We start from the raw sequence: 21,993 nt of genomic DNA on the forward strand, positions 1-21,993 counted from the left end.
GTACACCTGGTCCTGCTTTTAGGTTCATCTCTTTCTTTCTATCCCCATTCCCTCAGTAGTACACACAGACAGAGACACATATACACAGGTCACATGAAGAGCAATGAAGGTCTAACATAGTTTCTTCTCTTTTCAAGAGACTTAGAGGAAATGATGAATGAGACTTCAAGAATGGGTCTGAAATTAGAATGATCTAGGTTTAAATCATGGTTTCTTCACTTGCTAGCCATAACCTTGATGGTAATTAAACCCTCTGTGCCACAGTTTTCTCATCTGTAAACAGGAAGGATAGTGTACTCATAAGGTTGTTGAGACAATGCAGGTGAACATAAAGGGCTGAGCACAATGCCTGGGACATAACAAGAGCTTAATAAATGTTTGCCTTTGTTGTTGTTATTATTCTTTCCATAGGTAGGTAATGATTACCAACTGAGTGTTAGGCACTCTGGTATACACTCCTTATACATGGTGAACAAAAACTGAACACCAAACAAAGACAGAGGTATGTAGAGATTGGTGCTCCAAGAAAAAGGAATAAAACTCCGTGATATCATTTAATAAAGGAACATGACTCAGATGAGGTGGCAGGTCAGCAGGCAGGGCCTCCCTGAGGAGGTGATGCTGGGGCTGAGAACTGGAGCAAGTAAAGGAGTTGAGTGGCTCCAAGCAAAAGTTGCAACATGCCTTGCAAATGCCTTGCAAAGGGAGGAAGCCAAGTCCGTTTCAAGAGCTAAAACAATCTAAGTGAAGCTGAAGGGCAAAGATAATCATAACACTTTCAGTATAACTGTAGAACTCGGAAGAACTTCAGAGATCCCAGTGTAATCAACCCACTGATTTTATAGGGTTTTGTTTTTTTTTTGACAAGACAGACACCAATTCTCCTAACTCTGTACTAAGTACCCTCTACCTTTAGATGTTGCCTCGCTCCTGGAAGAAAAGATCCAAATTCTGAATAATGCAAAACAGCAAATAATGTAAGAATATTACCATTTGGCTCTGAAGACATGGAATAAATTTCAACATTGCCACAGCCAGTTTACTATCCCAATGTATGTAGCCTCACATTGCTGTAAAGACAAGCCTGTATTACCCCAGACCACCCTATGCAATAGCCAGGGAAGGCACACACAGGGGAAACAAGGTGGCTTCAGAAACCCAGTCTGTGATGAGAAAGTTGCTGCTCTGGGGAAATTCATGTGGAAGAGAATCCAGAGTTGACTGAATTTATTTTAAATTCAAACTGTATTAACCATCTTCATCTTTGCAAGCTATATAACTCTGAAGTGTCTGTGTGATTTGTACTGTGCTTTTCTTTTCTTTAGCAGTGAGAGTTTGTGAAATGCAACTTTAACATTTAGAGTTAGATAACAATAGCATTGTAGGTTTGATTATTTAATCAAGAATAGGGTTCTCATCACTTTCCATTATTATCAGGTTCAGTAGCCCAACACATGACCCTTTACTTTTACAAAAGATATTCATGAAAACTCTGATACCTGACAAGTATCTGTTTGTAATTCTGCTTTTTATAAATATGTACACTTTGATGACTATCTGTTACAGCCCCTTGGACTGAATTCTTTAAAGAGGGAGAGAGAAGTTGCATTATATTCTCTGGGTTGTCACACTGTATTCTACATATGTTACTGAATAAGAAAGTGTTATAAAATAATGAAGTGTTTTTGTAAACTCCCTAGTAAACATCATCATGAATTATGATACACATTGTCTGGGTTTCATATTGTAAGACTGCCACTTGATTCACAGTTAGGTTTATACATCTTGTCATGGAAACAGTTTTGGATTTCTTATTTTCTTTTCAGTTCTGATTTTCCTTATGCAAGTTTGCATCTTTTTTTTTCTGCTTATTATTTTAGCTTGAATTCATTTGCTCTTGCTATTTGATGCATCCTTCTTTTTATTTCTTTTGTCTGTTCATGTGTATGTGTGTGCTCTTGATTCTCCCATGGCTGGCCACACTCTGTGCATGCCCCATGCCACCACCCCCTCTCCAAAGTCAACAAATGCATGTGTACCTTAGTGGGCTGCCACAAAATACAGACCCTGAAGGGAGCAAAACTCCCTCCCCATCTGAACCAGAAGCTAAAAAAGATACAAAAAAGGAATCTAAAAGAAGAAAAGATTTCAAAACTCAGGCAATTCCAGATCCCAAAAGGTAAGAAGCTACATGTGTATTGGCTTGTGTTTTGCAATGTCTGCAACCCTCCCCTAGCCCTTCATCCATATCACAACCTCTGCCTTAGCAAACAGCAAGTTTTTGTATTCCCAAGGTCTCTGTTTCTTCAAAGGTTTTCAAACATGCACTTTAAAGTGATCCTAGCGGTGGGTAAATACCATGTATCAGGACTGAATTCAAGTCAGGGGTTTAGTGACTCTTAAAACCTGTTCCCATTTTAAAAAACTAATTGAGCAAATTGTAAACAGAATCATGAGTCAGATTGCTTTTTTAGTGGCATCTAGTTAGGGGCCACTAAACATCTGGGACCTTATCAAGTCATTCATAATAAGCAGCCTAGGCTTTATAATTTTGAAATAATGTTTCAGGAACAAATACAATTTGCTAGTATAAGGTGTATCTATACATATATAGCAACTCTAGTGCTTTTAGGAAACCCTCCTCAGTTCCACACTTATCTCATGAAAATAAATCAACTTTCAAATAATGATTTATAATAAAGTCATAAAATAAAGCACATCACTAAATCAATGACTCTTATTAGAATTGTATATATAATAAGCTCACCAGGAAGGCACTTTTAACTTTAAAATTATGTTTATCCTCTCCCATTTCCTATGACCTTTAGTGATACTCTTTGTGAATTCATAAAATGGCAAATTGGTGGCTTCTCCCGCTTTATAAACCAGATTTACAGCTATTTTTGTGTTACTCATGTGTCCTTCTTCACCCCCCCACCATCCCCAAATTAACACTGATACTTAACAAAAATTTTTGTTGCATTTTTGGAACTGATTTTATAACCCTGGTTGGCATTGCCAAACTACACAAACTTTGTAAGCAGATTTGGTCTATGCTTCAGTATGAATTTACCCACTGGAATATTTCTAAGTTGTAAAATATATACAGTTCATGTGCAGGGATGACAATATACAGAATGACAATGCCAACTTTCACTTCCTAGAACATGTGGCAAGCTGTTAGTCAGTGTATGCAGGTTCAATAGCAAAGGTCAAAGAAAGCCCTGCTTCTAGGTGGACACCCATCTTCTGAACGTACTATAAGGATGGAGGTGAAGTACTTTCTATGCATGCTTCTCTGTGAGGGTCAGAATGCAAGGCAACAGTAGCTTTCAGCCAAGTAAGAAAGTGGCTTGAGAATATTGCAGATGCCTGAAGGAAGGCTGGCTGCTGTCCAAGGTGCTGCTTTTGGAGTGCTCAGTATTGAAACAGAACAGAGAGTAAATGATCACACTTGATGGAGCCTAACCTAGTCCTTGTGCCATGAAAAACCATCCCAAAGGATCTTGAATGGTACTTTGAGAGGCTTATGTGTGCTTTATGTTCTATGTTTGCATGAAGAAGAAAACATAATGTTAAGTATTAGTTGTGTAGCATTCTGCAGTTTACAAAGCACTTTTATATATTCTGTCTCATTTGCTATATAATAGTCTTAATTCAACTATTTTTACATTCATCTTGCAGATGATTAAACTGAATGTCTGCTCACTGAAGTGGCAAACCTAGACATTCTCAGTCTAAAACTCTTCATTTTTTGCATATATCAGAACTGTACACAGATTCTAAACACTTGATTATTAAAGCCTGTTCTGTGTAAATCTAGGATTATTGTATCTCCTTTCTGTGACTTAGTTTTCTCATATACAAAATTATCACATAGAATTATAGCATAAGTAATATTTTGTCAACTTCTAACATAATTGTTATGGGTTAAAATAGCAAATGGAATAGTAGTACATTGTCAGATTTCACAAATAAAGTTTAAGTAAAATAAAGACAATTGCTGTCATTTAGTGAGCACTCCCCACATTCCAGGTAGTGCCTAAAGTGCTATTTTACATATATTATTGTATTTTGTTCTTATTACATCCCCATCAGTATTATTATTACCTTCATCTAACAGATGAGGAGTCTGTGGCTCAGTTAAGTTCAGTCACTTACACCGCAGCAAAGAAGTGTGTGAGCCTAGTGCAAACAGACATGCTGACTTTGAGCTTGCATTTGTGAACTCTCTGCCTTACTGCCTGCCTACCACTAGCACTTGTGTACAGTGTGAGATGCCAGATTCAGCCATTTTACATGAGTTTAAACATTCCAAATGAGTTAGTCATATGAATTAATTAAAGAGTTTTCCATTTATGTCCTAAAAATGTCCAAAATCAATTCGGCCCTCCTGATAATGTTGACCAGGTGGAGAAAGCCAGAATGTACTTGAAACTCTAGATCACTCAAGGAAGCATCCTCTTTGAACAAGATCAATGGCCGTTGGTGCTGGCCAACCATTTTCCTAATCTCTTTCACCAGGATGAACATTATTTGCCTAAGAAGGAGTTCATGAGTCATGGACACAAATGGCCTTTTAACTGGTTTAACTGAACAATAAAGCCCATTTCTATTGTCAATTCATGACCAGCTTCTGATTGGATAACAAGTTTCTTTTCACCTAATTACTGCCTTTTTATTCATTAATGACTCGGCAGCCCCCAAGGTGGAGGCAGAGCTCTGCCCTGCTTTAGCTGGAAAGCATTAGTGAGTGCTCCAATGCTGATGTGCAAGTTTCTCCCACCTTTCTGGAAGTGCATGTCACATCTCTGTGAAAAACTATGCCTATATGAATTGTGAACATTTAATCCAAGAGACATGTCTGATCGATCAGTAAGATGTTTGCTCTTCATTTCGTGCACTGGAAGACATGGAACTGTCCACAGGTTTGGCATCTTAGAATGGTCGTCCTTGACTAGGGGTGATCTTTTCTCTTGGGACATTTGGAATGTCTAGAGACATTTTTTATATTACACTGGAGGAAGTGGAGACTAGGGATGTTTCTAAATATCCTACAAGGAACAGGAGAGGCCCCTTCAGACAAAGCCCAACAAAACAAACTTACAGGTAATAGGCTGAAAGTTTGCCTTTTTACTTGGATTTTTGTGTCTTTTACAGAGATTCGTTCTGTGTGTAAAGGCATAAGAGCTGCCACCACTGATTTTCAACTTCTGCAATGGTTCTCACACTCTAGTATACATATAAATCACATGGAGAATACTAGGTCCCATCCTAAAAAAAAATTTGATTCATCAAGTCCTAGATGGAGCCAGGCCCCCGCACTTTTAATCATTCCCTTCTAGGTAATTCTAAGGCACTTGGTCTTCAGAGCCCATTGACTTAAAGCCTTGGTTGTCAAACTTGGCTATACATTGAATGACTTGGGGAGCCTAAAAATGCTGATACATGAGCCCCACATGCAGAGGTTCTGCTTTGATTAATCTGGAATATGGCCTAAACATTATGTTTTTTAAATTTCCTCAAGTGACTCCTATTGGTAGCAATGTTTAAGAATCACTGACTGAGGAACAGTAGTTTAGATCAGCTCTTTAAAACTGAACCAGCCCAATTTCTCTGAGAGGGAAAAGGGAAATGTATGTTCAGCTGGTTGCACTTGGTGATCATAAAATCCACAGATGTACATTGCTGTATCTTCTAATTTTTAAACTGACTCCTAAGGCTGCAGTACTTAATTTTCACCATGATATTTTTATTATTCTTCCTAGATGGCATTTAGATTAACATCACTTTGGTCACTGTCCCACAGTGACAAGGCAATCAAACAGCTCCTATGATTGCAAGTTGCGTCAGTGTTCCTTGGATTCCTTTAATATTGGGTTTGGAAATTTTTCTCATTTACATTATTATTTAACATTTCTTGAATGCCAGTGCTGCTCTTCACATATGGCCTGTGTAGAAAGTACATTGTATCAGCAATTAACAAATCCACAATGCCAACAGCCCCAATCCAAAGTAAGCTATGTAGTTTAATGAGTCTGCAAGCAGATGTAAGAGGGCAGGAGTTCTAAAAATCTCCGAAAATGTGTCCAAGGCTTCTTCTGGGAGATGTATTTGGAGCCAAGGTGCTGTTTGTGTGCAGAGACCATGTGATTCTTGTGGGTTAGATCTGAGTGGCAGAACAATCAGATGGAACTCACTTTCCTCCTGTTATTCCACCAGGGTCCCTAAGTCAGCAAGTGGTTCCACCTATGCAGTTGTCCAAGACAGAACCCTGGGACCTGTCCTTTCTCCTTCTTACTTAGCACTTCTCAAGGATTCAATTATTATGCCCTTTCAATATCCTTAAGAATCTCTCTAGTCTATCTATTTCTCCATCTCTTCAATGCCACTACCAGAGTTTGGGTCCTTATCTGCTCTTCCCTGGCCCACAGCAATTGCCTTATTGACTGTGGTCTTGCCTCCAGTGTTAGTCTCTCATCCCCAATTTATGTCACATAACGGTTTCTTTTATTTCATTTTTGTTAATGCCTACCTGGGAGTAAATGAGAAATTTTTATGTCTTTTTATTTTCCTTTTATTCCAATCTCTCCTTTCTCCCTTTTTTCTTCTTCCCTCCTTCCCTCCCCATCACACACACAAACCCCTATTCTGACATTATGTCTGGGGCTTTTTTAACTCTCCCTCCTCAAAAGAGATGAAGGGAAGACTGTAGCAGGGATAGCTCTATAATGACTGCTGAATACAGCCCTTCCGTGAGCAAGTGTGGATGGGAGAGTGACAGTGACTCTTGCGTTTTTGGCCTCATGATTCACTCTGACACAAGGCATTATGGACAGGAGCCCGTGGCTGATTGGCTTGGCAGGTCTGAGCAGGTGTTGGCCTTGCAGATGGTTGAGTCGTACTCTCTAAATTCTAAAAAACCAGGTTCACCTAATAGGATGTACTTGTAAGAGAGGGGAAAAAGTCAAAACACATTCCAAATAAATTTTGCATCACTGGAAGAAATTCTCTTTAGAGCTTGCATTCTAGCTTTTAATGTAACTCTCTTCCTGAAGGAAATTTGCCCCAGAAGAACAGCAGAGTTTCCAACTCAGACATAAAATCTTATAAAATGTACTAGATTATCTTTCCCATCAGTGCTATCTTTCTGGTCCATGAAAAATATCCAATTAATATGTATTTCTTTTCTAAAATTCCAGTAGCGTGTTGTCATCCTGTGGTCGTTGAATTCACTGGTGAAAAAAAAAGCCATATTTTTAGATGCTGTTCCCTTTTCAGGGTGGATATGATCCCAGAAAGCCACAGGTATTACTGGTCTGACCACTTAGAAGTCTACACATTGGAGGATCAGGGTGGAATCTAAAGCCTAATTATCTATGTTTCTCTAGAAATAAAGAAATTCATCTTTTCCCCAATCCTCAAAGAGAAAAATCTCTCTAATGCCAATTTTGGAAGTTAGTCCTTCTCCAGGAAAGAAATGTAAGCTTCCCTGCAGTGCATACACTTTATACCATTTTTTTCTCTTTTTTTAACATTTTTTTATTGATTATGCCATTACATTTGTTCTATTCCCCCCATTCCCCTCCCCCCTGCACACCCCTCCCCCACCATTCCCCCCCTTTAGTTCATGAACATGTGTCTCAAGTTCTTTAGATTCTGTATTTCCCCTACTATTCTTACCCTCCCCCCTATCTATTTTCTATCTACTGTCTATGCTACTTATTTTCTGTACCTTCTCCCCCCTTCTCCTTCTCCCACTCCCCTGTTGCTAATCCTCCATGTGATCTTCATAGCTCAGCTGGTAGAGCGGAGTACTATACCATTTTTCTAATCCTCTGTTGGGTTCTTGCTTCATTCAGTACCTGGACCTAGTCTGGGTCACTTTGACTAATGTGCTTGTGCCAGCAGCATCCATATTCTTTGAGACTGTTCGGCAGGAAAAAAATTTCTTGATCACTCCCATCCTTATAATAGACATATTCTTATATTGTTGGTTATAGCTACATGTTTAGAACAGTAAACAATTCAGAAAAGACCTCACTGGTATATTTTTGCCATCTCTGGGCTTCTTTTTCAAATTGCCAACCTCAAGAAGCTTCAGTGCACATTTGTAACATTGTAGAAACTGCTTGTTGTTGCTTCCTATCTTACCCTTTGTGATACAAACACTTTGATATATTTGTTTTAGCAGCATGTCTGGGCCCCAGGGCACCAGGGCATAATTAGAAAGGGCATGGGCTGGAGGGAAAGAAGAAGGAAAGGGTAAGGCCAGGCTTTCCTAATGAAGCAGTGACCATGGGATGTGAAAGTTCTAATTACCATTTATCATTAACATAGAGATTATACAAACTATCCAGATGAGCAAGCAGAGATGTTTCCTTTTGAAACAATAATGTTTTGGTGCTATCTTGAATTTGTAGTTATTAAGCACTAGAAAGAGACAAAGTAAAATATTCTATGCTAGGAGTAAATTCAAAGGTATCATTCTAAAATTTGTTAGGATAAAGAATTGCTAGGAGAAAGCAATTAAAATAAAAGGAGAGAGATTAAGAGTATATTTGATCTAAATGTTCTATTTAGGGAGCATTGCAGGGTATATTAGTAAGATATTCTGTCCCACTCTGGCCCTTTAAGCTGTCATGTTTCTGGGTTGGAACAATTTCGTAGCAAGTAGGATTGTTATCTTGCTTGTTTAAGGACATTTTCATGGATCCATAATGCAGTCTTCAGGCATACTTCCATTTGGAGAGAGAGAATATATCATGTTTACAGTGCTTGCACCAGCATATGTGGACATTTGCATTTGGAGAGAAAGTATATTCCAAATTCAGCTGGAGTTTTACCCCTTGTTGGTAGTAATTGGAGCTTAAAGCCAGCTACGTGTAGAGAGGTGGACCAGATATTCTCTCCTTTTTTGTTAAATTCAAACTTTTTTACACCCAGACTCTGCACTTGATGCAATATCAGAATACATCAGCCATTGTAAACTTTGAATTAATTTAGTAATCTGACCTTCTTGAAGAGATATCTGATCTTGCAAACAAGGGTTTTGTGTCCCAGCTTCCAATAGCATGTGAACTATGATAGTGGGATCATTAGACGCAGGGACTCTGTGCCACATGGGCATTTAAAGACAGTTTACTGACCCCCAAAATGTAAGTTTCTTTCACAAAACACAATGCAGCTTGATTTCTTTCACTAGGTTGTTCATACTTAATTTCAAATATCAAAATAAAAAGTTTCACATTAAAAATCTGGTATCTAACCACACTGAATTAATCCTACAATGGACATTAATTAATAAACTCTAGCTCAGAAGCATTTAGGGGAAAGGAGAACAATTTGCATAACTAGTAACTTAAAGGATGTGGTAGTTTCCAACTTACAAAAGAAAGAGAGAGAGAGAGAGAGAGAGAAAGAAAGAAAGAAAGAAAGAAAGAAAGAAAGAAAGAAAGAAAGAAAGAAAGAAAGAAAGAAAGAAAGAAAGAAAGAAAGAAAGAAAAAGAAATTCACAACTCTAGATATATTATTATTTGTGACATGGCTCAAGATGGGAGACTGTGAGGAGAGTGAAGGTGACAGAACTGGTGCTAACCACGATGACAAGAACTTGAAGAGCAGCCGACATGACATCTTTCCTATCATGCTGCCGAAAATGTCAACTTTGTGAAGGACAGTGAGAAAATGGTTTGCCGAAAACTTGAAAGGTGGATTCCAGAGATGCCGGCTGTGTCAGATGCAATATAGTCTCCGGTGGCCAGAGAGACCCACTTCTGGCTGCACTGATGGCCTGCAGGTGGGAGGGAGAGGTCTCCGTCTGCCACGCGCTCCAGAAATGGCTGCACTTGACCTGCATATTGTCTCAACTTTGCAGGATCATGATATACAAGAAGTGAGTTGTTAGCCAGTATGCAGTTAGGCGGAACCAGAGACCAAAGACCGCATTTCTTCATGTTTGTGTGTGTATGTGTGTGTGTGTGTGTGTGTGTCTAAACCTAGGTTCAAAGGCACCAGCACGTCTACTAAATTGGAAGCCTGGGGAAGGAGAGGAATATGTGCATGGTGAACATACATCAGTTCAACATAAGTAACAAAAACTAACTCTGAATCATCTAAGCAAAAGGGAGTTTATTGGGATGATGTTGGGAGCCCAGGGGACTGGAAAGGGGAAACTGGAATTGAGGCAGCTGCAGAAAAGTGGGAAACAGGACTAAAGCACTGGTTCTCAACCCATACCTGTGAGTTAGAATCACATGGGGAGCTTTAGATGTGACAGTATCTAGACCCCACTGCAGACAGACTGAATCAGAGCCTTAGGCTGGGACTTCTCAAAGCTCTCACATGGTTCTAAAAGTACAGCAGACAGTGTAAATATGATATATTCTCTCTCCAAATGGATGTATGCCTGAAGACTGCATTATGGATTCATGAAAATGTCCTTAAACAAGCATGATAACAATTCTACTTGCTACCCACATGATTCTAAAGCTTTCACATGGTTCTAAAAAGTACAGCCAAGGCTTAAGAGCTACTCACCTGTGAGGACTGTCTGGTCAGGGCAGAGCTGCCAGATGAGCAAATTCCACCTGTCTCTTCTATTCTTGCATCATTTACTCAGTGTGGAGATTCCAGCAGAGTGTCCATGTGGCTGAGCTTAAGTCAGAGTACAGTTTACAGTGACCATGAAAGGGAAAAACTGGCTTGTAGAGAGGCCTTCAGGATCACCAGCAGGAGAATAGGTCCCTTAATGTATCCTTCCCCCAACAGTACCCACAGTATGGCCAAGATCATTTCTCCAAAGGAAGTTCAGGTGCTTTCAGGAAGTAGCAATGGACAGTAAGCCAAAACACAAGAGGATACTCAGGACATGGGAGGACTGGAATATTCAAGTTCCTAGATGTGTGTTCTGAGCAGACACATCTGGGATGTAGCTAAGAGTTTAAAATCCAGCTTCATCTCTCCTCTTCTCCCATTCTTTGTGACCCCGTAAGTTAAAAGTATTGAGAAAGGAACAAGATGCAGAACCAGTTTTATGACAATTATAGAATAACCCCAAATGTTTCCAGGAAAACAACAACAAAACAATAAAAGCATGGCTTCCAAGAGGCACCCGTACAGTTCTATTTACTTTGCAACCAGCACTGCTTGGAATGGCACCTTGGAAAAGTGTGAATGCCCGTTTGGAAGGAATTGCTAGCTTTCCAAGTGTACCATGTACTTGGAGATCTCTGGTTAAATTCACTCCAATCCAAGGCAAATTGAGAAGCCTGAATCAGAAATACCCTTTTGGCCACAGAAAGAGCCATCCACCAAACATTTTCTTACTCTAGAGCAGTTCTCAAAGTGTGATTTCCAAACCAGTAGCATCAGAGAACTTGTTAGAAATGCAAATTATCAGCCCCAGCCCCAAATTTAATGAATCAGAAGCTCTGGGGTAGGGCCTAGTGATCAGGGTCATGGCAAGCCCCAGGGCCATTCTAAAGCACTCAAGTTGGAGAACCACTGCCCTGGGGAAAGGGTTTTATTGCCTCTGTGAAAACAGTGCTCCCCAAAATATTGAACCAGAATTTTTCAATTAGTAACTCTGTGGAAATCTTTATTAACCTGTTATTAACACTGGCAATCTAGGGGTCCACAAAAAACAAGTTGATGTTTGATAGAATTTTCAGAAATAATTATGTGAAATTAAAAAGGATACTTTTGCTTTTCAACTGATATAGTTACAAGCTGTGATCATGCATATCTCTTTCTCATTTTGTAAAACAACACACCCTGTTACCACCGACATTTCAGAGCAATTCTGGAAATTGCAAACATATTTGCACTCATTTTCAAAACCCTGATCTTTTTTAAATCATCTTTGTTTCAAGGCTTGTTTTTGGTTTCCATTTGGTTAGGTTTGGTGAACTTTGTACTATGGGCCTTACATAAATATTAGTTACATTTATTTCAAAATAAAACAATTCACATTAACATAGACAATTAAGAAGCAAATTTAAGAAAAGATTACAAAAACAAATTGTAGTTGTCTTCTTATTTGAATAGTTTCCAGAAAGGAGAGGTTGTCAGGGAAATGAAAGGTGCTAGCTGACACGTTTAATAATTACAAATGTGAGTCATCAGAACAAAAGGAAAAAACATAATCAAATTTTACATTTGTAATAATACCCTTTGTAGTGAGAATTAACTGAGAAGGCCACACACTAAATGTTTAGTTTTTAATCTACTCAAACACAGACCTAAAATTTCCCTTATAATTGTCTAATTGTCTTAAGATGAATGACTTATTAGGTAAGGAATGAATGGTTTTCTTCAGAAAGGCCTATTTCCTAATAATGGCAGCAGACATCTCTGGGCTGCCCATGTTAAATAGTGCCCATGCCTAAACCCCTCGGTGGCTTACAAATTATATTTAATAGCATTTTTTCTCTGGATTAATTCCTTACTAAGAAATAAAATGCTTAAAACGGCTCCATTATTTCAAGTGTATGCATGGATGTGCCAATTGTGTAAAGGTATGTTCAGTGCATTTGTAAGCTAACTTTTGTATAAACAAATTCCAAAAGCTACAGCTAAAGGCGGCTGTAGATTATAACAGAAACATGAAATTTTACCGCAGAAAATGTCATGTATTTTGTAGGGGGTCAATGAATTTATTCTGAGATTTAACTACAGATTTATGGACTTTTCATGTTAAAAAATTTTAAGAAACTTTGTCAATTAACATTTGCAATTTCTCAAAAAAAAAAGAAAATAAAAGCACATTCGTAGATTCCAACAGCTTATCTGATATTTACCATTTTGTTTTTTCTTCCCTTAAGTTCAGAGCAATATAAAAAAATGGACCATAATAGGATTTTACCCTTCAGTGGTAGTTTTATAAAGTGGGGGAGGGAAGTTTTTCTCATTTTTTTTCAAGTAGGGCAATTTTGGTATTTCAAAGAAGGGAAGCTGACCAATTAACCTCTAATAGGAGGTACCTTGCTATCATTTGCCAATCCTTTTGTGTAGTCGGACTGATCTAGTATACAGGATTTTTCCCAACTCATGCTAGATCTTTGAGAAGGCCTATAAATAAGACCATTTGTTTGGTGTCAAGATGACTTGCTTTTGCAAACTGAAGAATGTTCCGGTAGAAGTTTCCTGGTGATCTACCTGTCTACAAACTGGCTCATTCAGTAGTCAAAATAAGTCACCACAGATCTATGAATCTTAAGTCTTTGAATGGGTCAGATTATGTTCCATCTAATTTGGCACTAATTTGGGCTATAAATATGCAGTTTCCCATTGTATTTTAAACTTAAATGGTCCCAGTCAAATAGGGAAAATGTGTATGGCCCTAATGGTGATTTAGAAACATGGGAATACAGTGATTAAACTGAAATTCACTTATTTATGCTAGGGTCCCATGCATTAAAATGAGCAATATTTTGCTAAGATTGAAAACTATCATATGTGGGGTTTTTCTCGTTTTTAGCTTTAATGAGATATTGTCAAGCAACATATGTAAATGTAAGGTATACAATGTGATGATTTGATACACATACATCTTGTGAAGTGATTATCACAGTAAGGTTAGTTAACACCTACATCCTGTACATAATTACCATTTTTTGTGTATCTGGTGAGAACATTTAATATCTTCTCTCTTAACAACTTTGAAGTATGTAAGACAGTATTATTCACTAGAGTCATCAGGCTGTGCTTTAGCTCCCTGGAAATTGATCCTCTTCAGCTGGAAGTTGGTACCCTTTGTTCAATATCTCCTCATTTTCCCCACCCCTCAGACCCTGACAACTGCCATTCTACTCTCTATTTCTCTGAGTAGATTTTTTCAGATTCCACATACAAGTGAGAACATACAATATTTAACTTTTTCTGTCTGACATTTCACTTAACATAATGCCCTCAAAGTCCATTTATATTGTAAAAGGCATGATTTCTTCTATTTTATGGCAGAATATTTCATCTTATATATTTCTTATCATTCCTCTTTCCTTTGTTTTACACACATATATATATATAAAATTTCCTTTGTTTTATGTGATATATATCAGATTTTATATATATCATATAAACATTTTCTTTATAAAATATGTGTATATATATATAAACATTTCCTTTACCCTTTTTGTCTGTCAGTGGACACTTAGGTTGTTCCCATGTCTTGGCTATTGTAAGCAATGTTATGATGAACATGAGGTGCAGATGTATTTTCAAGATAGTGATTTCCTTTCCTTCAGATATATACAGAAAAGTGAAATTACTAGATTATATGGTAGTTCTAATTTTAATTTTTTTGAGGATCCTCCATACTGTTTTCCACAGTGGCTGCCCCAAATGTCATTACCATTAACGGTGCACGAGCATGTCCTGTTCTCCGTGGTCTCACCAACACTTATTATCTCTTAACTTTTTTTATAACAGGTGTGAGATGATATTTCATTGTGGTTTTGATTTACATTTCCCTGATGATTAATGATGTTGTGCATCTTTTCATGTGCTTTTTGGTCATTTGTATGTATTCTTTGAAAAAGTGTCTATTCAAGTTCTCTGCCCAATTTTTAATCTAATTGGGGTTTTGCTATTGAGTTTTATGGGTTATATTTATATTTTGGATATTATCCCTTATCAGATAGATGGTTTATAAATGTTTTTTTTTCCATTACATAGGTTGCCTTTTCACTTTGCTATACAGAAAACTTTTCATTTGATATAATTCCACTTGTGTATCTTTGCTTTTGTTGCTTATGCTTTTGGTCTAATATCTAAAAGAAATTATATAGTCAAGACCAATGTCAAAAAGCTCTTATTTTGTTTTCTTCTAGGATTTTTACAGTTTCACATCTTACATTAAAGTCTCTAATCCATTTCAAGTTCAGTTTTGTGAGTGGTGTAAGATAGGAGTTCAATTTCATTCTTTTGCATGTGAATATTCAGTTTTACCAACATTATTCACTGAAGACACTATCCTCTCCTCATTGAGTATTCTTGGCTTCTTTGTCAAATATTAGTTGACGGTATATGTGAAGGTCTATTTCTGGGTTCTCAATTCTGTTTCATTGGTCTACATGTCTGTTTTTTATGCAAGTACCATACTGTTTTGATTGTTATACCTTTGTAATGAAGTTTGAAATCAGGAATTGGGCTGCCTCCAACTTTGTTCTTTCTCAGGATTACTTTAACTATTTAGGTCTTTTGTGGTTCCATACAAATTTTAAGATCTTTTTTCTCTTTATTTCTGTAAAAAAATGTATTGAATTTTTTATAGGGATTATATTGCATCTCTAGATGGCTTTGTGTTGTAAAGATATTTTAACAATATTAATTCTTCCAAGCCATGAACATAGGATTTCTTTTCATTTGTGTGGGTATCTTTTTCAATGTCTTTTATCAATGTCTTGCAATTTTTACAATGTCTTGTAATTTGTTCTTCAAGTAATATATGAGTGCTCAAATTAACCTGAATGTCTATAATTATAAGCTAGAAATTTAGTCACTTAAGGGCATTTAACACTGGAAAAGGCAGACACTTATAAAGCATCTGGTTTTCAATAGCATTTGTATGCATAATTCAGAGGTTCCAAACCTAACTGCCTATAAGAGACAAGTAATGCAAATTAGAGCTGTGGACTGGGTGAGTGCCTACCCCAGCTAAGGAAGAAGCTAGTTACTAGTTGCACTCACCAATAAATGTCAGTTGTTCCAAATTTTCTAGATAATTGTATTATAAAACTTTCCTAATTTTAAAAATGTTGGCAAGTAGTTCAAAATTTCAAGAAACTGTGAGGCAAACAAACCTAAAAGCTGAACCTCCAAGCCACTAGTTTTTACATTTTACCATTTCACAATAAATGAACGACAGTTTTGCAAATGTCTCCAAATGATAACCCCAAAATACCCCATTTGCTTTAGTAGCCAGCTCTGAAAAGCAGAACTTCTCCTAAGGTCACATCTATCATTGCCGATGTTCTTCTAAAATGGACAGTTTCCTCCTGCTAGAGATTTGATTTGATGGTATCAGCATATGAGGTTCCTGTCACTCCATGACATGTCTTCCTTCAGGCCTGATGGAATTGGAACTGTAACTGTTGAAGAAAAGGAACGTTTTGAAGAAATCAAAGAGAGACTCCGAGTTCTGTTGGAAAATCAGATTACACATTTTAGGTAAGGATCTGGGGTTGAGGGTCTTATTAGGAGGGTGACACTGGGGAGGGCTTAATTTTCTGAAACTGTAAGTTAATCAGATACACACTGGGTATTTAGAAATAACCAAATAGAAAAGACTGGGCTCCAAAATAGCTCAGTGACTTTGAAACCTTAAGTTTATTTTATTTCCACTAAAAGAACAAAGCCCTCCTTGTGCAGGTTGACCTTGGTCATCAATTTAATTTTTTTCATCTACTGAAAAGTTGAATTTGAAGCTTCTTCAGGGTTCCTAAATGAAACAATGAAAAATCCTGTGAAAACATCATATGAACAGGGAAGGAAGTCAGTGGTACCCATAGGAGAATCTCCGCCTTCTCCTGAGAAAAGGATGAGCTGGGTACTCAGAGAAAGAAACTTGGATGAGCCTTGGCAGGTTGACTCTTCTCCACACACTCAAGACAGCAAGCAGGTTTAACACTTGAGCCTTGTACCACATAGTCCACTTCTCCTTGGAACAAATTAGGCATTTCTAATGCTGCACTTGTGGTTCTGGACCAGAATCCTGAAATGGTAATTCAAAAATAATAAGAGGGCTTATAATGGCATAATAAATAGGACCTTTACATCAAACACTTCCAGATACTGGCGCTGGACTAACATCTCATTACTTTTTGTTCCCAGAACAGTTTTGTAAGGTAGTTATTCTAAGCCCCAATTAAACAAGTAAACTGAGGCTAAGAGAGGTTCTGGAATTTGCTCCAGGCCAGTCTAAGTGTAAGTAGCCCATGCTCGTCCCTTTGTACCATGAGAAACAGTGTTTTAAAAGGCTGCTGGAACCAGTAACACATTTAGTTGAACCATTTTAATAACATTTTTTTCCACCTTAAGGTTTTGATGAAAGATACTGTTACCCTAGTGCCACAAGAGGAGGTAAAAACAGTCATCTGTAGATGTCTAGAGCAAACTGCTTTAGTCAGCCACAACCTGAAAGTCAGTGGAACTCGGTCCTATCTATGCCATGCAAATCCTCCTGGATAAATCTGTATTGATCATATACTATATGCAAGATGCATTGCCAATAATGAACAATCCAATAACAACTTGAAAAAAATCAAGAAAGGACAATTTGCAGAATCACGAATTTTCTCAGAATACCCTTCTTTATTTCTCATATTTATCCCTTAGGTATTTAAGTAAGTGTATATGAATTTTACCTTCTTTCAACTAACATTTTTAATTGTGGTCTCTATAATAATATCTACAGTCTCCTTTGAGCTAACCAATGTTTCTCCTTCACAATAGAAATTTAAACAGAATCTTGTTATCACTCTAAATATTCTTTTCTGTTGCAGACCTTTGCAGAGTCTCTCTTTAGTCTTTCACACATATACATATATACATTATATACACACATATATGGTGTGAATTCATATTAACATAACACAATGTGACAAAAAATAAAAAGATTTGCTGTTCCTCAGAAAGAATTTCTACAGAAATCAATTTCAGTATATTTCATGCTAAAATGTAATAAATTATATAATCTGAAGAATTTTCTCTTTTTTAGGTATTGCTTTCCATTTGGTCGACCTGAAGGTGCTTTGAAAGCCACCCTTTCACTCCTGGAAAGGGTAAGAGTAAAATTAAAAGACAGATTATAGATATACAGAGACATGAATGAAATTGTAATAAAAGACTGTGGTTGTATAACCTAGTTTGTAATTTCGTGGGGTTTTGTTTACCACTCATCAAATACGAGAATAAGTGTGAGAAAATTGCCCAAGATTCTAGGTGTTTGATCTCCAGACTCCCAAATAGTTGGATATATTGAAGATATGCTCCTTGCTCTTCTCTGATTCCCGGATAGGCCTTGCCATCCTAACTGTGCATTGCAATTCTGTGTTTTCCCTATCAATGGAACTTGATCAGTATTAAGTCACAAGGAGGCATTCACAACTAATTTGAGCCTTGAACTCTATAAGAAGTATAAATGAGTAACACGTTAAGTTGAACCATTTTAATAACTTTTTTTCCACCTTAAAGGTTTTGATGAAAGATATTGTTACCCCAGTGCCACAAGAGGAGGTAAAAACAGTCATCCGTAAATGTCTAGAGCAGGCTGCTTTAGTCAACTACTCTCGGCTATCAGAGTATGCCAAAATTGAAGGTAAGGCTCCCTTCTGCCCCCAATTTTTAATTTAAAATTTTGTACACCTCCCTGGGGAAGTCTCTCTCTATTCTGATGGGTACCAGGAAACAGTGGTCCATCTGAGTGTGTTAAGCAGAAACTTGAAAGCCCTCAAAATGTGAAAATGTGAAATCTTCCTTGGATGTAGCCAAATAAGTTAATTAAACAGCAGGGACTCAGGAACCAGTCTTTATGAGGGAAGAATATTGAACATGGGATGTTATGAGATAACTAAGGTCTTTCTGAAATTCTGTGTTGGCCCCAGGTTTGCTCTGTGGCTCACGTCTGATTATTAAAGAGTTCTATAGGATTGCTACCTCCTTTAAATAGAAGAAAATAAAGCAGTTTGTTGTCAACTGTTGATAGTGTTGTAAGTAAAACAAGAATTGAATAAAGCAACATCGAGATTTTGCTTAAATTTTCCTTGCCCCTTAAATTTTCAAGGGGTTACCTTTGGTAGCATTTCAAACTCCATGGCAAGTTAATATCCAGCCCTCTCTGATGGCTCCTTGTTTTGCTTTCAATCTCACTCATTATTAGAACACTGGACTTAGGATGGTCATTACTACTGCCCTCTCAAGTTTTAGGGAAGCAGTCGCTGATGACCAAGTAGTCACCCAGAAGTCACTTTGAGTAAACTCTTCTTGAAAAAATATGGTTCTTTGGGACCTATACATCTGCAAAGGTATTAATCATTTTTCATTGTTACCCTGTTGGCTGCTATAGGGTGATTTGAAAACCACACCCAACTTGACCAGTGGTGTAAGTGTATAAATGTGGAAGTTCTGTGTGCAAAACTCAGTGTGTCCGCATTCTGGAATCTGATGTTCTCTCACATGTGAAACACCAGCAAATGCCCATCGTCTGCCTTCAGGACATGACTGGGGGGAAAATAAAGACCTAACCAACCAAAATGCATCACTTACCCTGCCAAAGTCCTTATTTTCCTAGAGAATTAGGTTAAGATCATGTCAAGCTCACAGTGTTCTCTACATTACATGTCTCCCTCTCTCAATTTTGTCTGTCTGACAATGCAAATTGTGTACCAGTGGTAATGAATTCATTGTTATGCATCCAGGGAGAAACACTTAAGAATTGGGCACTAAAAGGATGTTTATCAACTCCTGACTTGGTAATGAGTGGCAAAAATAGAAGGACAAGAAGATCATTAAAAGGGCTCTGTTAGCAAATAATTGTTCCAGCATTTACCTTCCTAGGACATAATGATTGGTCGTATTTGGTAATGTCAACCAGGAACCCAGTAATTCTAGGCAAGGACAGAAATGGGATGGAAAGAAGCAACATTTGTTTGCCACGGCTGCTGCCTCATAGGTCTTGGTCTAGCTATTACTAGTCTTTCGTAAGATCCACTCTCTTCTTTCAGATAAGTATATCCAAAATAAACTTTAAGATCTGTAAGTAAAAATGCATTCATTTCCAAAGTAGATCAGCTGGTCTGTAATTTCCTTTTGTGCCTCAATTCTTCTTGGTCATGTTAATTATCTTTTGCACTGTGACTTTTAGGTCTGGGGATTCTTTGAAGGAACCAATCTTTTTTTCCAACTCTCTTTTCAGAGAAGTACCTCATTCCACACTACCTGCTCTCTTTGCTTCTCTCCTTCCTTGTTCGTGATTGGCTCAGCCACTTTTTGACATCACCTCTGCAAAAGTGGCTGTGACACCAATTTCAAAGCATGCTGGGATTGTTAATTCAGACAACCCAACATCCTCTGGCTGCATGTGTCAGGTTTTCTTTCATGAACATAGTCCACTGTAAGCTGAGACATTGCAGCTGTAAAGATATGACTGCCAGACAACTTTCTTTTATAAGGTTCGGATCCTACACCCAGAAAAGAAACCTTTCATTTTTATATTTGAGTCCCTCTATGAGCATTAACAGCTTAGTTCCCAGAGAACTTTTTGTAAAGAACTTCTGGTAATCTTGCTGGAGACTATGTTTATGAAGAAATACCTCAAGAGCCTTAGATACTAAAGTCTGAAATCCTTAGTATCTTGGAGCCTTAAACCAATGAAATCCTGTTTCCCTTTACTCATGATGTTTTTGGTCATTGTATTCCTGCAAACAATTCTAAAGAGACGTGTAAAGTCATGGTCACAATCTCTCTCGTGACTCACGGCATGCTGAATGGTTAATCCAGTAGATCTCCAATTTTGAAACTCCTTTTTCTTTTATCCTGTGTTTATCCCAAAATACTCTGTGGCTATTTTCCCTTGAGCTAATGTAACGTTTTCCTCTAACCTATGACCTTTAACCTCTTTACCTCTGACCTAAGCCTCTTGCATGCCCAAATCCTCTTTTATAGGGAAAAAGAGAGAAATGTATGAGCATCCTGTCTTCTGCTTGGCCTCCCAAGTGATGGATTTAACCATTCGTGAGTACCTACCACCTCCTCTCCATGCTGTCTTCACTCTTTCTGTTTTCATTATTTCAAGAAAATCCAGATCCAAATCAACTCACTCTCCTTGCTTCAAGTTGTTTAGCATTGGCTTGTCTGTTGATTCTGTCTGTAAAACCCAGTGTAAGAAGTCCAGTCACTTTTTATCAGCCTAAAACAGGTTAGACAATTAAGCCATTTGTTTGTGATAAACTCAGATTTGTCTGTAAGTTTTTTAGTTATTCTCTGTCTGTGACCTGAATGCATTTTTACTTTGCTTGTGTGTAACCCCAATTTGTAGAGTGCTTCTCACTGGTACACAATCCAAAGGTAGTATCTAGGTTGGGAGCGATGTGCTAGGTGTCAGATAAAGGACAGCTGGGGCAAAATCATGCCTTCTTTTCCATGTTTAACATGTCAAACTATTATGGTTATAAGATCATATGAGGTGTTCCATTCTCTGTAAAAATTAGATCTTATATGCCTCCCGTCTGTTCTCTCTGAAGCTGGGAAGCTTTTCCTTGTTCTCTCTGGAGGTTTTGACTTGTGCTTGTTCACTAAGCTTTGGCTAGAACATATGACTTAATTGTCATTTGGAGAATTCATGTATGTTTCATAGCTTGATTTCACATTAAACGTAATTTTACTAATTTTCTATTTGTGCAGCGTTTTCCACCTCTGTGAAGGAGCCTTTTTTTGCTGGCCCCCATACTTCGGGGCAGTGGGAGCCTAAGGGCAATCTTTTCTTCCAATATCATGTATCACACATAAGTGGGGGGCATTTTGGTCCACTTGCTCATTAATTCTGCATATGTGTTCTTGTTTCTCTTTCTCTTCTCTCCTTGTTGTGCTCTCTCTTTCAAATAGAGAATCAAAAGGATGCAGGTGAACCAATTGTATATGCATTATAAACTATCAGGATTGTTGAGTTATATTCAGTTTTTGTTTTTGTTTCTGTTTTTTAATGGCTCCTTAACGTATGTACTCCCAAAGACTGGTGTGGAGTTGCAATAATACTTAAGGAGTTAATTTGTGCTGTCTAAATATCCCTCATGCCCATTAGACATTGACCTTTATAAAGTAGAATTTCTGTAAAGCATAAGCTTTGGAGGAACAGATCTCTGGTTTGCTATGGAACTTCATTTCATCCTTGGTTTCAGGATTCCAGTGATTTGGCCTCATGTGCTTTTAAAAAGCAGTTACTGAACCAAACTAATCTTCCTTTTTGTTTTTCATTTCTTTTTTCTGTTTTTTACC

The 21,993-nt window shown here is 37.7% G+C and overlaps 1 protein-coding gene across 2 annotated transcripts in view; it reads left to right on the forward strand.

Annotated features, from left to right (window-relative positions):
* The window catches only part of CADPS (calcium dependent secretion activator), a 452,323-nt gene that overhangs the window by 320,751 nt on the left and 109,579 nt on the right, over positions 1 to 21,993 (forward strand). For both annotated transcript variants that reach the window (XM_053668933.1, XM_053668932.1), the window contains exons 14-17: positions 16,069 to 16,170; positions 17,720 to 17,783; positions 18,196 to 18,319; positions 21,604 to 21,621. In XM_053668933.1, the coding sequence (XP_053524908.1) occupies positions 16,069 to 16,170; positions 17,720 to 17,783; positions 18,196 to 18,319; positions 21,604 to 21,621 (308 nt within the window). The remainder of the gene's footprint in view (positions 1 to 16,068; positions 16,171 to 17,719; positions 17,784 to 18,195; positions 18,320 to 21,603; positions 21,622 to 21,993) is intronic.

The sequence above is a fragment of the Artibeus jamaicensis genome, unplaced genomic scaffold (assembly GCF_021234435.1).
Source record: "Artibeus jamaicensis isolate MK-2021 breed Jamaican fruit bat unplaced genomic scaffold, CSHL_Jam_final contig_519, whole genome shotgun sequence".
NCBI classification, from domain to species: domain Eukaryota; kingdom Metazoa; phylum Chordata; class Mammalia; order Chiroptera; family Phyllostomidae; genus Artibeus; species Artibeus jamaicensis.